The sequence below is a fragment of the Mustela putorius genome, unplaced genomic scaffold (assembly GCF_011764305.1).
Source record: "Mustela putorius furo isolate JIRA1106 unplaced genomic scaffold, ASM1176430v1.1 tig00003853_pilon_pilon_pilon, whole genome shotgun sequence".
NCBI lineage: Eukaryota > Metazoa > Chordata > Mammalia > Carnivora > Mustelidae > Mustela > Mustela putorius.
Genome location: NW_025422005.1, coordinates 36,765,940 through 36,779,481, shown reverse-complemented (window position 1 = coordinate 36,779,481; position 13,542 = coordinate 36,765,940). Strand labels below are relative to the sequence as shown.

At 57.1% G+C, this 13,542-nt stretch overlaps 1 protein-coding gene across 1 annotated transcript; it reads left to right on the top strand.

Moving 5' to 3' along the window:
* The first annotated feature begins 294 nt into the window (after positions 1–294).
* PDZK1IP1 (PDZK1 interacting protein 1) lies at positions 295–6,343 on the top strand. The gene is made up of 5 exons (XM_004740368.3): positions 295–404; positions 619–792; positions 3,555–3,663; positions 5,231–5,326; positions 5,910–6,343. The coding sequence occupies exons 2-5, from the start codon at positions 726–728 to the stop codon at positions 5,983–5,985; spliced, it is 348 nt and encodes a 115-aa protein (XP_004740425.1). The 5' UTR covers positions 295–404; positions 619–725; the 3' UTR covers positions 5,986–6,343.
* Positions 6,344–13,542: the final 7,199 nt, after the last annotated feature.

The window sequence follows — 13,542 nt, the reverse complement described above, 5'->3', positions numbered from 1 at the left end:
ACAGGACCAGGGCACCTGGGTGGGTAGGGAAGGCTGGGGACAGGGCCCCTCAGGCCCTCTGGCATGATCCCCACAGGACAGGGTAGATTATAGAGCTACGAGGCTAGGCCAGGGATGGAGGGACAGAAACCCCAAGGTCTGGCCTGGCTAGGGAGGGACAGGTGAGCTAAAGAATAGGAAATGGGATGGGCTGCGGCGGGGAGGGTCAGTTTTGACCTTTCCCTAGCCTCTGGGGTTTTCCCCAAGCTCCTGCTTCTCGGCAGACCGCAGATTTCTTAATCCCACTGTCAGCCTTCCAAGGCACCCTGCCCATAGGAACCATAATGTGTCACTCCTCAGAGCCCAGGCCCCCTGCCAGGAAAAGAGAACTGACACAAAAAACTGGGGAGGCCTAGGGCTTGGAGGTGAGACACCAACTCCCCTCACCGTCTCCCAGGTCCCCAGACCTGCTTTCTTATCCAACCTTTGAAAGATGACCTCGAATGCCAGCTCGAGTGGGCAGGGCACCGACCTGGAAGGCCAGGCCTGGAAGCTCATTACCATGGGAGGGAGGGCAGTTTCTCTCCACCTCCCTTCCTTCCTCCCTCGCCTTTTTCCTTACTAGCTCCTCTCCTCCAGGGCCAGACTGAGCCAGCCGTTTCCAGGCGGACGCTCCCAGGCCTTACAACTGCTCCAGAAGCCCAGAAACCAGCAGCCCGAGAGAAGGCGCAGAAGCTTCCGCAGCCATGTCAGCCCTCATCCTGCTCCTTGCTGTCCTGTTCACGGCAGTGCCGCCAGCCAGCTGTCAGCAAGGTAGCCCAGGACTGGTGGCTATGGCGAGGGGGGCTGGGCTGGGTGCTGCTGACCCAGGGGTGCATGGGGTGCTTGTCTGGCTTCCCTCACCACTCTGGACACCTACAACTGGGAAGGTGAAGCAGGGACTGGGCTCGCTGGAGGCACCTCCAAAGGCAGAGACCCCCCCCCCCCCCAGCAAGGCTTCTGTCTGGGACTTGTTTTCCAAGAGTGAGGAATGTGGGCAGCAGGGAAATGTGTGGGCTTGGACTGGAGCCCTAGAGGAGTTGACACCCAAGCTCTAGGAGCAGGAATTGCCTGAGAGATGGTGGGGTCCTGAGGATAGGGGTTCAGGGAGTGGGCCCGAGGGGTCCCTCATAGGGCAGGCTTGTCCCAGGGGAGGGAGCATGTTGTCAAGGCTGGGCCCGGGTCTCTGGCTGAAGTCCTCATTGTTTCAACTTCCTGGGCTAGGGTGGGGTAGGGACCAGTGCCCCAGGGTGGCCCACTTCAGAAATCTGAGCTCTCCCTCTGTCTGGCTGTGTGGCTGGGAGAAAAATCACTGCCCCTTTGTGACACTCCGTTTTCTCCTCCATAAAGTGAGGACAATAGAGCTGCCCTGCCTACCCAGGTGAGGGCGTGGGAAGGCTGCACAGCAGGGAGGCACCACACCCCAGAGATCTGCTGTCCGCCCTCAGCTGCAGGGCCCCATCCGCCTCCCAAGTCTGGGGGCTCTGCAGGTGGGATTTGGTGCAGAGGGGACCAGCAAAGATGCTCCCCGAGTAGCTTCACAGGGACCCTGAGCTAACATGCGGGTCCACTTCCCCTCTGCCTCCCAGTCTCGGAAGCCCTCTGATCTGAAGATCAGAGGGGTTGAGAGACTTGAGTGGATCACACAGCAGTGGGAGAAGAGATGTAGCCAGGTGCATGAGCCCTGGCTCTGGGGGCCCCACACAGACCACGTTCGGCCCCTGGCTCCTGACAAAATCCAAATGCAGGGAAACGGGCGGTAAAACAAACAGGGTTTATTTCAGTGGAGGTCAACCCCAGGAAGACAGCAGACTAGCATCTCCAGGACTGTCTGCAAAGTGTCAAAAATACTTCCAGGTTTCTCTAAGAAAACTGTGGGGCAGAAGTAGGTGGGTCCATGCAAATAGGCCAGGAAGGTCAAGTCTGTCTTTGCTTTGGGGGTCTTGCTGGCTCGGGGCCATCCGTACTGCTTGAAGGCAGAGTTTGGGTTCCCAGAACTGCCCTCAGGGTCTTTGCCTGAGTGAAGAGATAAGCCAGAAAGAACTTCAATGGGAAAGTTTGAGATCACTCGGGAGGGACTTGCAGTCTTTCAGGGACAGGGCTCAGGTCACCTCTCTCTTGCCACAGGCTCTGCCCCCTGTACTCTCTGCTCACTTCAGAGCCACGTGGATGGAGGAGCAGGGTCCAGGGGTTCCCTGGGTGTCTGGAGGGAGTTGGCTGCAGGGTCTAGAGGAGGCAGGGAGGGGCCTCCCAGGGCTGGAGCCCTAACTCCCCATCCTTAAGTAACCACGGACAGACAGACAGACTGAGGGACAGACAGACAGACTGAGGAAACAGTGAGTCCAAAGTACTTTGTTTGGGCAAGTCTGTAAGTCTGTAACCACGCTGATCCGCGGATCCGGCCCCAGGCCCCTCCCCTCTTCTCTGTACCTGGCAGGCTCAGAGGAATCTCAGAGAAGGGGTGGGGCCTTCACAGCAGCAGGAGAGCTTTAGGGTAGACTGACGGAAGGACTTTGAATGAGAGTGAGGCAGAATGAGGTTTCCGATGCCCAGCCCAGGCCCCTCTAAATACAGGGTGGCACCAGGTCTGCATGTGTCTTGGTCTGGACCGAAGACCTCTGAGGGCCTTCTGTTGGCCTCTGTCTCCTCCTGACACCCACCTGCTCCCGCATTTCTGTTCTCTGCGGGGGTTAAGCGCTCACAAGCTCACAGAGCACAGTGATGCCTGGGGGAGGGGAGAGCCCTTTGGGGCTGCCAGTGGCTGAGGGCAGAGATTTTGAGAAACCTTGAGGGTTGAAGCTGGTGTCAAAGGTCAAGAAGGAAAGAAGGTGATGAATGGGGGGGGGGGTCTCAGCCTGGTCTCTGGCCTAGTCCTGTAGGCATCCAGCCGGAGGAGATAAAAGGGGCTCAGGTTTTAAGGCTTTTTTCCTGGCCCCCCGACCTGGAGGAGAACTTGTCCTTCTGTCTTGCTTTTCCAAAGGTGTTCAGTCCCACCCCTCTCTCCGGGTGCCCCTAGCTAAGCTGCCATGCTTGTTCTCCACTCCCGCGCCCTAACCAGTGCCAGAGAAATCTCATTATAGAACAGGATCTTCCAGATGCTAGCCCAGTCCTATCAGCTCTGGCCTCGCCAGCCTTATGGAAGTCAGGGAGAAGGGGAGAGACACACGGCTGGCAGGGCCTGGGCCAGTTGTCCAGAGGGCTGCCCTTTGGTCCCTGGGGCCCAGACACTCCCTATGGGGCCCTGCATGGGACCCACGTGGAGGGGTGGGCGGGGGCTTAGGGCTGTCTCTCCTAGGCATCTCATTCCTTTTTTGAATGTCTGTTTTCCCACTGTCATCCCTTTCTGAGCTCAGTGGGGAATCAGGTGGGTCCTCCTGGCCACCCTGGCTGCCCCGGAATGTCTCGTCTGGTCCTGGCCACTGGCAGGCCGATGGCCTCTGACACAGGCTCTAGCCTTTGGGGCATGAGGCCCTTCCCTCCCCTGTTTTGTACTTGGAGCCCCTAGCCTGCTGCAGTGACCACGCCCCTCTTTCCAGGTCTGGGGAGCCTGCAACCCTGGATGCAGGGCCTAATCGCTGTGGCTGTATTCCTGGTGCTGGTCGCAATCGCCTTTGCTGTCAACCGCTTCTGGTGTCAGGAAGAGCCGTGAGTACCGTCCCTGGGGTCTCTGGGGAGCCCCGGGGTTTGGGCTGGTGCTGGCAGGGTGGGCCCCAGGGCCATGCCACTGCTCTAGTCGTGCTGAGAAGGGCCTCGGAAGCCCAGCAGCCAGTCTGTCATCATGTGGAAGTGACACTGAGGCCAAAGGTGTCTGGGACCAGGGCTGAGGCTCTGTGACTGCCAGACTGGGCTCTGGCAGTCCCCGTGGCTCCGTGCTTGTTCATGGTGAGCTTCCCCCAGATCTCAATGTCTCTCTCTCTCTGTAGAGTCAGAACACTGGCCCCACTTGTGATGGGGGTGTGAAAACCTCTGGGAAGGAAGGTTCCATCATTCTTCAGGGTCAGGTGCTGTGCCACATCCTGGGGTCCAGGGTGTCAGCAGGACAGACACCGCGGTGCCCCCAGGCTCCCAGACAAGATGGCAAGGAGCAGTCACCATGCGGGGCTGTAGTGAAATGCAGTCCACTCCGTGCTCCCCAACCCAGGCTGCCCCTGCCACTGTCTCTCATGAGGGGGGCCCAGTGCCCTGGGGGCCAGCTGAGGCCCCACGTGGCCCCATGAGGAGCCATGAGCCTCATGGGTGGAGAGAGGCATAGGGAGGACCACAGAGAGACCAGCGAGGTAGGCAGGACCTGGGCCTAGCAGCAACCGATGCCCCGAACTTTGGGCTTTATCCTTCCTGCAGGAAGAATCCCGTGAAAGCTTGCATGCTGGTCTTGAGTTGAGGAGTGGCCTGAGCACAACTGGGGGCCCCAGGTACATGCATGGGGGAGGGGCAGACGAGAAGGGCAATGACCTCCCCACCACAAGCTTGAGGTCAGGAGAGAGTCTGGCCTCTGGAGGCAGCAGAGGGCATAGAGAGGGGACCTGTCTGAGAGCTGTGTAGGGGGCCGGTCCCCAGGACTTGCTGGAGGGGGACCGCTGTGCGCAAGAGGAAGGAAGGATAGGGATGGGTCCAGGCTTCTGGTGGTACTGCTCACAGAGACACGGAGCCCCCGAGGCAGATCTGGAGGCAGCTGAGGAGTTAGCTTGGGACATACTGAGTCTGAGGTGCCCGTGTGGTGACCCAGGAAGGGCATAAGCAGTGGCCAGAGTGCTGAGCTTTTGGTCAGGAAGAAGCCTCATTTTTTCACCTGAGCTAAGCTCTGCCTTGAGTGGAGGTGGACTGTGTCCACACCCGGTGCAGGGAGAGCCACGTGGACGTGGTGGGGCAGACACCAAAGCCTGTTGGGTCTTGAGCTGAAGCCAGAAGGAGGATCACAGAGGGAGGCTGAGTGGTGGTTGGGGAGAGGGCTTGGATAATTCTTCTGCAAATCTCAGCCTGGGACCTGAGGCCCCCCACCTTAGCAGGAAGGGTGTGCAGGCCCGTGGAGCAGGGCCAGAATCAGACCACTGACAGGGGCCCGGCTGGAGAGACGGGCTTCTGCCAGGGCCCAGCCGCTGCCCTTGGACTTGTGAGAAACAGTGCCTGGAAGAGCACCTGCCTGGACAGGGGGAAGGAGGGAGAACAAGAGGGTAGGGACCCAGGGGGCCCTACTGATGAGCCTCATCCACAGGGAGCCCGTGAACACGGTCATGACCGTTGGAAACAAGGCAGATGGAATCCTGGTAGGAACAGATGGAAGGTACTCCTCGATGGCGGCCAACTTCAGGTGAGGGCCCTACGGGGCTGACCCACCACCCTGTGCTCCAGAAGGACCGGGTGCTTCTGAGAAGTGGGGTGGGAGGGGGAGGAGGACTCATGTGGGGCAGGGCTCAGTGAAGGGAGGAGGGAGGGGTGCAGTGGGGGCTTTGTGAAGATGCAGGGCTCCTGGGGGACCACCAGCTGAGTTGGGGAGAAGGCCCAGTAAGAGGATGGGATTGGCAGGGGAAGGGGCTCAGCCAGGGGACTGGGACTCATACGGAGGGGTGGAGGGGTGCGGTCGGGCAGAGGGACTCAAGGAAGGAATGGGACTCTGGAGGGATGAGTTGGGGAGGCAGTTCTGTGGGGAGATGGGCTCCGTGAGGGGGGTGTTCAGTGGGGGGTCCAGTGGGGGAGCGGCTTAGCCTAGGAGAGAGATGGGGGCTCAGGAAGGGCTGCTGAGAGGCCTCTAGTCACAGGTGCACCTGGGACAAGATGTGGGCAGGGGAACTCTCTTCTGGCACTCAAGTACATTTATTCGGGAAGATACTGCTGTCACAGGTGCAGCAGGATAGAGCACGGAGGGGGTGATGATCCCTGTCATCCTCTTTCAGCTCGAGTGAGCATGAGAATGCCTATGAGAATGTCCCCGAGGAGGAGGAGGGCAAGGTCCGGAGCACCCCCATGTGACCGCCACTTGCCTGTGGCCCCCAGCCCTGACCCCAGCTGCCTGTGATGGATGCCCAGCTCACCGCCCAAGCCAGCCACTCCTTCTTTGTGCAGGAACCTACAGGAAGGGGCCAACTCTCCAGCTCCACACTGCCTACCTTCCCTCCAACTGTCACCAGCCGAAGTCAGAGCTGTGTCCGGGTTGGGACTCAGCAGTGGCCCTAGGGGTTCCTGCCAGGTCTCCCTCCCAATTTAATTCAGAAGACCCTTCTGAAGAGGACAGTCAGCTCATCACCTCCAACCCTGCCTCACATCCTCTCCCTCTTAACCGTGGAAATGGCTCTCATTTCTGTGAAATAAAGATGTTTTGTATTTCCAAGCCTGATGTTCCCAGGGTTCAGACACCGCCCCTCAGGCTTAGAGCCAGGCCCAGTCTTGCTTTCTGAGTCATGACCTTCACCTCTCCAAGCCATCCTCATGGTGGCTTTGGAGGATTACCCAGGAAATCCTCTCTGGGAGCCCCCTTGGGGTAGGGAGCTCACCTACTCCAGCCCTTGTTCCAGGCAGAGACCCTCCTGCCAGTGCCCCTCCCTGATTACCCTTCACAGGGTGAAGTGATTCTGGGCCCTTCTTTGTTCAGTACTGATGCCTGTCCCTATCCTCTGTGCTGCCTGGCTTTGTAGGTCACTCACTCGTCCCTCATCCAGGCAGCTCTAGCAGTACTTGGGATGTACTTGGAGTATAAGAGGTTCTCAGAGCTTGCGCTAGGACGCAGGGAGCCCAGCTTTGAGTCCCCGTCCCCTGCAGCCTTACGAGGTAACTTTGGGAGTCACAGTCCTCTCTGAGCTCAGCTTCCTCTCTTGGGGGGGTGGTGGTGGTCAGTTTCATCACAAAACTAGAGTAGAATCATTCTCAGTCTTGCCCCTGACTCCCTGTCCTGAGGGGTGGGTGGAGTCAGGGAACTGAGTCCCAGGGGGAATGAAGCAGGGGGGAGGGAGGTGGGAGGAGGCCACCCAGTCATTGGGCTGGCTGACCGTGCAGGCCCCTCGTCCCTGTGACTGTCACTCTTCCGGGAACAGACAGAATATGGGGTGACAGCCTGAGACAGACCTAGCCAGGAGCAATCCCAGATCCAAATGAGTGTGGAAGGTAGAGGTAGAGGGTAGAAGGCAGTCCACCTTGTCCTAAAGATCTCCCTCTGCTGACTGTCCCAACCAGTCATGGCCCCCTCACTTCCCCACTGTAACCTTTGCCCTGCTGTTCTGGGGTTTCAGACAAATGTTCCAGGGAAGACCCATCTAAGACCTGACTTATCCTTTCTTGCCACTGAGTTGTAATTTGTAGCTTGCAGCAGAAGGAAGAGTCCTGTGCAGAGTGAAGGCAGGGTCTTTGCCCCAAGCCTTCCCTTGCCTGTTGTGTGACTCAAGACAAGTTGCTTCCCCTCTCTGAGCCTCAGCTCAGTGAATTGTGGCCGTGCTCTTGTGGGCAGATGCCTTCTCACTCACTGCTGCCAGTTCCAACTCTGCATAGTCCTTTTTCTTGGCTCTGCTAAGGTTCCCCTTCCTCTAGGAAGTCCTCCTTGACTAGACCAGAGGGCAGAACCAGGAGGCCAGCCTGCACAGCCTCTAACTTACTGGAGGAGGGACAGAGGTTACTAGAGGGCCTCTGCTAAGGCACAAACACCCTCTTCTTCCTTTCCAGCCTCCTTGTGTGAACCTTTCCGCTGCTTGGATTGATTCTCCTTGCACAAACCTCCATTCCCTCCCTCCCACTGCGGCCCTGAGTTGTCCCTGAGGGCTTGGGTTGGGTTCAAGCCTGGCCCAACACACCCTCCCAGGTAGAGGGCAGAGCCACCATCCCTTGGCCTCCTTGCAACCAGTGAAGCCTGGCCTCTCTCCCCTGTGAGGCTGCCTAGCAAGGGCCGGTGGCAGTCGCTGTCCTGCCTGGTTTCTGCCCCCTCTTCCCTGCCTCTGCCTCTCTGGGAGCAGCCTTAGCCCCCTCTCTACGGTAGAGGACGCAGGGTGGTGGGAACTCGGGGATCCTTGCAGGTGCTGGGCTGCTATTGACCTTCCCCCCACCCCATGTTCCTGCCCTGGCAGGGGGCAGGGGGCATGGACCTGCCGGCCCCAGAGCCCCCAGCCCTTATCGCCTGTTCCCACCTGCCAGCCTGGCCAGAGGGAGGGAGGGAAAAGAGGCTGGGCCCGGGCCAGGGCGGTGCTTAATGACCCTCCGGGGCCTAATCTCAGGCTGGCAGCCGCCGAGTGGCTCAGGCTCGCTCCTGGAGGAGGCTGATAACACACCAGCTGGGCCCCCCACCATCTATCGGGGCTGCACAGCCAGTCCCAAGGGGGCGGCGATCAGGGGGCCTGGGGAACTGAGCCTCTGAGCTGGGGCGGGGAGGGAGTTGAGCCCCTCCCCCGCCAGCCCTGAGGGAGGGGATTCTCATCTCCTTGAGTGACAGGAGGAGGGACCGCGCCGCTGGAGCGGTGGGCTGGCCGGTGGGTGGGCCTTCACGACTTCCGGCTCCCTCCCGGCTCTTTTCTCCCACTCATCCCGGGTCTCCTCCTTTGCTCTCCCGGCCTTTGTGGATCTCTGTCTCCCTGAGTGCACCTCTTGGCCTGTCTTTATCTCCTTCTTCTAGTCTCCTCCTCCTCTTTCCTCCACCCCGAGCTAGTACTCACCATCTCGTCTTTCCCCTTGTTTCCTTCCTCTGTATCCGATGGGTTCCCCTGCGCGCCCCACCTGCCCGAGCGGCACCGTGCTGGTCCCTTGGCCCGGGACGTCCCTCGGCCTGCCTCACTGGCGTCTCTCTTCTTCGCGTGGCATCATCTCCCGCTGATCCCTTCACTCGTTCTCTGGCCGGAATGCTCAGGCCGCCCAGACCCTGCCTGAAGGGCCGGGAGATTCTCTTACTACTAGAGGATAGTCTTGCTTTTCCCGGAACAGGGCTCGCACCTTTTTCTTTCTCTACCTAGAACTTGTGAATTTCACAGCGTTATCTATAGATTACATCCAGACTCAGGCACTAAGGGCTCCGATCGGCAACTGCTGAATTGGAGGTAGATTTTGGAGTGCCTTACTTCAGTTAGACTCCAAGAGGAACTTCCAATCTGGAGTTGGTTTCAAAAACAGGGCTGTGGAATTCTATCTCGAGGGTCACCTGTTCTAGGACAGAGTGTCGAGTGGTTGGAATATTTTTCAAGATGATTTCCCTTAGGCTCAGAGTAACCTGAGCAGAAAGACTGCTTCAAGGAGCCATCAGATCAAGACTACTGCTCTGCAGAGGTGGCATCCCCCCGCTTAGGGTACAACTGGAGGCGGGAGTGCCGAGTGGCACTCCAGTGGTGATTCCAGTCACACGCCCTCTGCCTTGTCCCCTTGGACCAAGTTCACCCATGAGTGAGGTAGTTGGAGCTGTCAGAACTTGCTCTGGGACCAGGAGGGGAGGCATCTGCCTATTCTCCAGGTCTGGCCTGGGGCTTGGACCCCCCCCCCCCAGCTTGGCTCTCCTCCCCCATTTCCAGTCCCCACAAGTGCACGCATTGGCCAAGATCATGAACTTGAGAATCCTACAGACTCTGGCTCATATTCCAGCTCTGTGCCTCACCTTGTGGACCGCCTCGCCTATCAGTTGTGCCACTGACTTGCCAGTAGGATTGATTCTGTTGGGTTTTCCCTGAAAGGCTGCGGGGAGGAAATGGAGATCATGTATGCCCTTATTGCCCCTGCCACTGCCGGGCCTTCCTCTGGGCTGTTCCAGCCATCTCTGGACACACCACCCTGTGGTCTGTTTGCTTGCCAGGCCTGGGAGCTCCTGCAGGGCAGGAATGGGGTCACTTCCCTCTGCATCATCAGCACCCAGGACAGGGCTGGTCTCAGAAGAAGGGAAGCTCCAGGTGTGGTGAGAAAACCCAAAGGAAGGAAGAGGTTAAACCCAGCTGTTTGTCCAGGTGTGTGCTTGTCCATACCCTTAGCACACACAGGTGCAGAAAAACACACGGGCACATGAAACACACAAGTACTCATTCTTTCCTGTTCTCTGATTGAAAGTGATGGGGTCAGTGATGAGCCCCCTGAACATCCATACTCCCCCCCACCCCTCCTGCGCCTTCTCTGTGTGCCTATGGCCTTGGCTGCCATCTGGTGGCTCCATGCTCAATAGGAAGAGCAGATCAGCAGAGTACTTTTGAACTCGAGCTTCAGGCTGCACTCTTCCCCCTTAAGTGCTGTACCAGAGGCTTTCCCACGGCATGGCTCCAGAACCCTCCCCACGCCCCCCCCCACCGCTGTCCCCCAGTTGTGCCTGCACCTTGCTCATCTATCCCAGGAGACCCCCTGGAAAAGCAAAATAGAGAGAGCTTTGATATGAGAGAGAGGGGAGGAAAGAGAAACAAGTTAAGGAGGAGTTCTGGTGTTCTGGTATTGTTCTGAGCAAGTTGGGAGGTGGTGGAGCCTGGGACATTGCGCTGGGCTGTGCAGGCCACATCTCCACTAACCAGGCCTTGCAAGCTAGTTTGGGCCCGTGTCTGTGTGAAGGGCAGGGGAGCCTTTTTCCAATCCACCAAGGCCCCATACAGCCTAGTGAGTGGCACTGAGAATGACAGGTGCGAGGGGACAAGCAGCAGTGTGTGTGTGTGGGGGGGGTGGCGAGGACACATTTATGGGCATGCGGAATTGAGGAGGCCCTGGGCATGTGCAGGGATGGGCTGGAGGGCAAAGTGAGTGCATGGTTGGGTTAGTAGTTGTACCAGAGTTGGACATCGCCTGGGAGGTTAAGAGCCAGGTCTGGGTCAGGCAGCCTGCAGACAGCAGTGCTCAGACACGTTGTATCAAGTGACCTTGGATAAGTGAACTCAACTTATCAGGCTACATACAGTTCATTCTCCTGTAAACTGGGGCCAGTAAATGGTATCTGTCTGGTAAGAGATGGTGTCAAGATGAAAAGAAACAATGCACAAAACACGTTGAACAGGGTGCCTGGGTGGCTCAGTGGGTTAAGCCGCTGCCTTCCGCTCAGGTCATGATCTCGGAGTCCTGGGATCGAGTCCCGCATCGGGCTCTCTGCTCAGCGGAGAGCCTGCTTCCCTCTCTCTCTCTCTGCCTGCCTCTCCATCTACTTGTGATTTCTCCCTGTCAAATAAATAAATAAAAATCTTAAAAAAAAAAACACGTTGAACAGTGCCTAGTACATAGTTCATGTACAATGAAAGTTAGCTGCTGGGTTGTTTTTTTTTTTTAAATTTCTACTAGTATTCCAGGATGGGCTGAATTGCGTGCAAGATCACAGTGTGCCAGAGCTAGCAAAACCCTTAGAATCATTTAGGCCAGGTTACTAATGCTGTACTATGGAATCTGAAGCCTGAGGTCATGTACCAAGTTGGGGTGAGAGGCCGCTAGAGGCTCTGCATGGCTGGTGAGGACAGAACATGCTGGACACAGCTGCTCTTCTGGACCTCTGGAGGCCCCAGCATAAAGGAGCTGGCTACATGGGTTCGTTCGGCATCACTGAGGCTGGTACAGTTCTGCATGCGGACTTTGCAAATGAATAACCAGGCTCTTGACTAGTTCTCGCTGTGAGCCCACGTGTGGGACAGAGGTGGTGAGGACAGGTGCTGTTAAGGTGGGGAAAGCGTCGGGGAGGAGAGGGAGCTCCAGCAAGCAGAAGGGAGGGGGACAAAGAGGGAGGGGGAGAAGCTGATGGAAGCATCTTCCAGGCCCCAAGACCTAACAAGCTGGAACAAGAGACTGGGAAGGGCTTTCCCTGCATATGCAGTGTTAGTGTGGCGGTGGTGCTGGTGTTCACACAGAAGCTGAGGTTTCTGTGTGGCAGGGAGAATGCTTTGTGACTCAAGCCCCATTCTGACCCTACATAACTGGACCCATTTTCCTGGGGAGGAAATGCAGACTCAGAAAAGGAGGAGACTTGAGTGGCACAGGCCTAACTAGAGGCATTGCGCTAGCTAAAGGCATTGGGCTCTAGGCTTTTGACTTAAAATCCATTGCTAATTCTACCCCAGTGTACACCCTGTGTGTTTGTGTGTGTGTGTGTGTGAAATGGGGAGCTGAAGAAAATAGGGTGTTTGCTATTACAAAGCTTACAGCACATTTGGAAAGATGCTGGGAGAGGGAAGAGGGATTGCTTCGGGTATCAAAAAGGACTAGTCCGCATTTGCCATTTCTGCCTCTATCCTTCCCACTTGCTCCTCAGCCTCCTGGCCTCGAACACTGCTGAGACAACTCTCGCCAAGGGCGCCAGAGTCCCATCTTCTTCTTCTTCTTCTTTTTTTAAGATTTTTATTTATTTATTTGATAGACAGAGAGAGATCACAAGTAGGCAGAGAGGCAGGCAGAGAGAGAGGGGGAAGCAGGCTCCCTGCCGAGCAGAGAGCCCGATGCGGGGCTTGATCCCAGGACCCTGAGATCATGACCCAAGCTGAAGGCAGAGGCTTAAACCACTGAGCCACCCAGGCGCCCCCAGAGTCCCATCTTCTTGTCGCAAGGTGTGTTGGTTTATCTGATCCTTCCACTTTCAACCAAATAGGATCATGGCCATTTTCTCTGGGGCACTGCTCCTGACCCCCTGCCCTCCCTTGCTGGGTTCCCACAGGATGGTGGGCTCACTTTGGTCATGGGATTGCGCTCTGGACAAGACAGTGAAGTTGGCATTCCATGAGGCAGAGATGCATCTGTCTTGTGTATTGTAGTGTCTGGGTGCCCAGCATAGGCTCAGAATACTGGGGTCCCCAGGACATGTTTGTTGAAGGAATGACATGGGGGAGCCTCATCCACTCAGTTCTTTCCCATCACCGCCACAAAGTACCAACTTCCAAATCAGTCCCATTCCAGTTGCCTCCTGCACCATTCCTTGGGCACCTTAGGTCCAAATGGAATCCCAATATTTTGCCAACCTGGGTCCCCTGTCCTTGTTGGCAGTACCGCTACTCCTCTGCCCAGGACAGACACCCATCTCTTCACGCTAAATTCCCCTCCCTCAGTCCCACTCCTGCTCCCCTGCTTCTGGCCTCCAGCTCGCCTGGATGTTTGCAGCCAGTTTTCCTGTCTCCCTGTTTTCACTCACATTGCATGCTCTCACCAGCCTCCATGCTGCCACAAGAGAGACTTTTCCCAAACACAGCCAGGTGGGACCCAGCCCTTTACACCTGCAAGGCAATCCCCACTGCTCTGGGCAGGTGCAGCTTCGTGTCTGTGGGCATGGGCTTGAAGCCAGGCTTTCTTGGGCAAATCCCTCCCTGCCAACTTTATATTGGTGTGATGTTGGGGAAATTCATAACAAAGGTACCTCAGTGCCTGGATCTGAAAATCAGGGGTAGAATGATGCCCATCTTACTGGGTTGCGGTGAAGAGTAAATGAGCTCATGCATGCACAGAAAACATATAGTAAATAGTGGGTGAGTGTCCGCAACCTCCGGCATTATTTTTTTCTTTGTTCCTGCAGTATCCTGAGCAGCCAGTAGATGGCCACACTGAGGTCCCTCTGTGACTTGCCGTCCTACTTCTCCAGCTTCTGTGCTCCTGCTCTTGAGGGCACACTTGACACTGCATGAAGTTCTCCAGCCT

Coding starts and splice junctions, on each gene's coding strand:
- PDZK1IP1 (XM_004740368.3), top strand. CDS start 726: ATGTCAGCCCTCATCCTGCTCCTTGCTGTCCTGTTCACGGCAGTGCCG. Junction 793..3,554: donor GCCAGCCAGCTGTCAGCAAG/GTAGCCCAGGAC, acceptor CCCTCTTTCCAG/GTCTGGGGAGCCTGCAACCC. Junction 3,664..5,230: donor TTCTGGTGTCAGGAAGAGCC/GTGAGTACCGTC, acceptor CCTCATCCACAG/GGAGCCCGTGAACACGGTCA.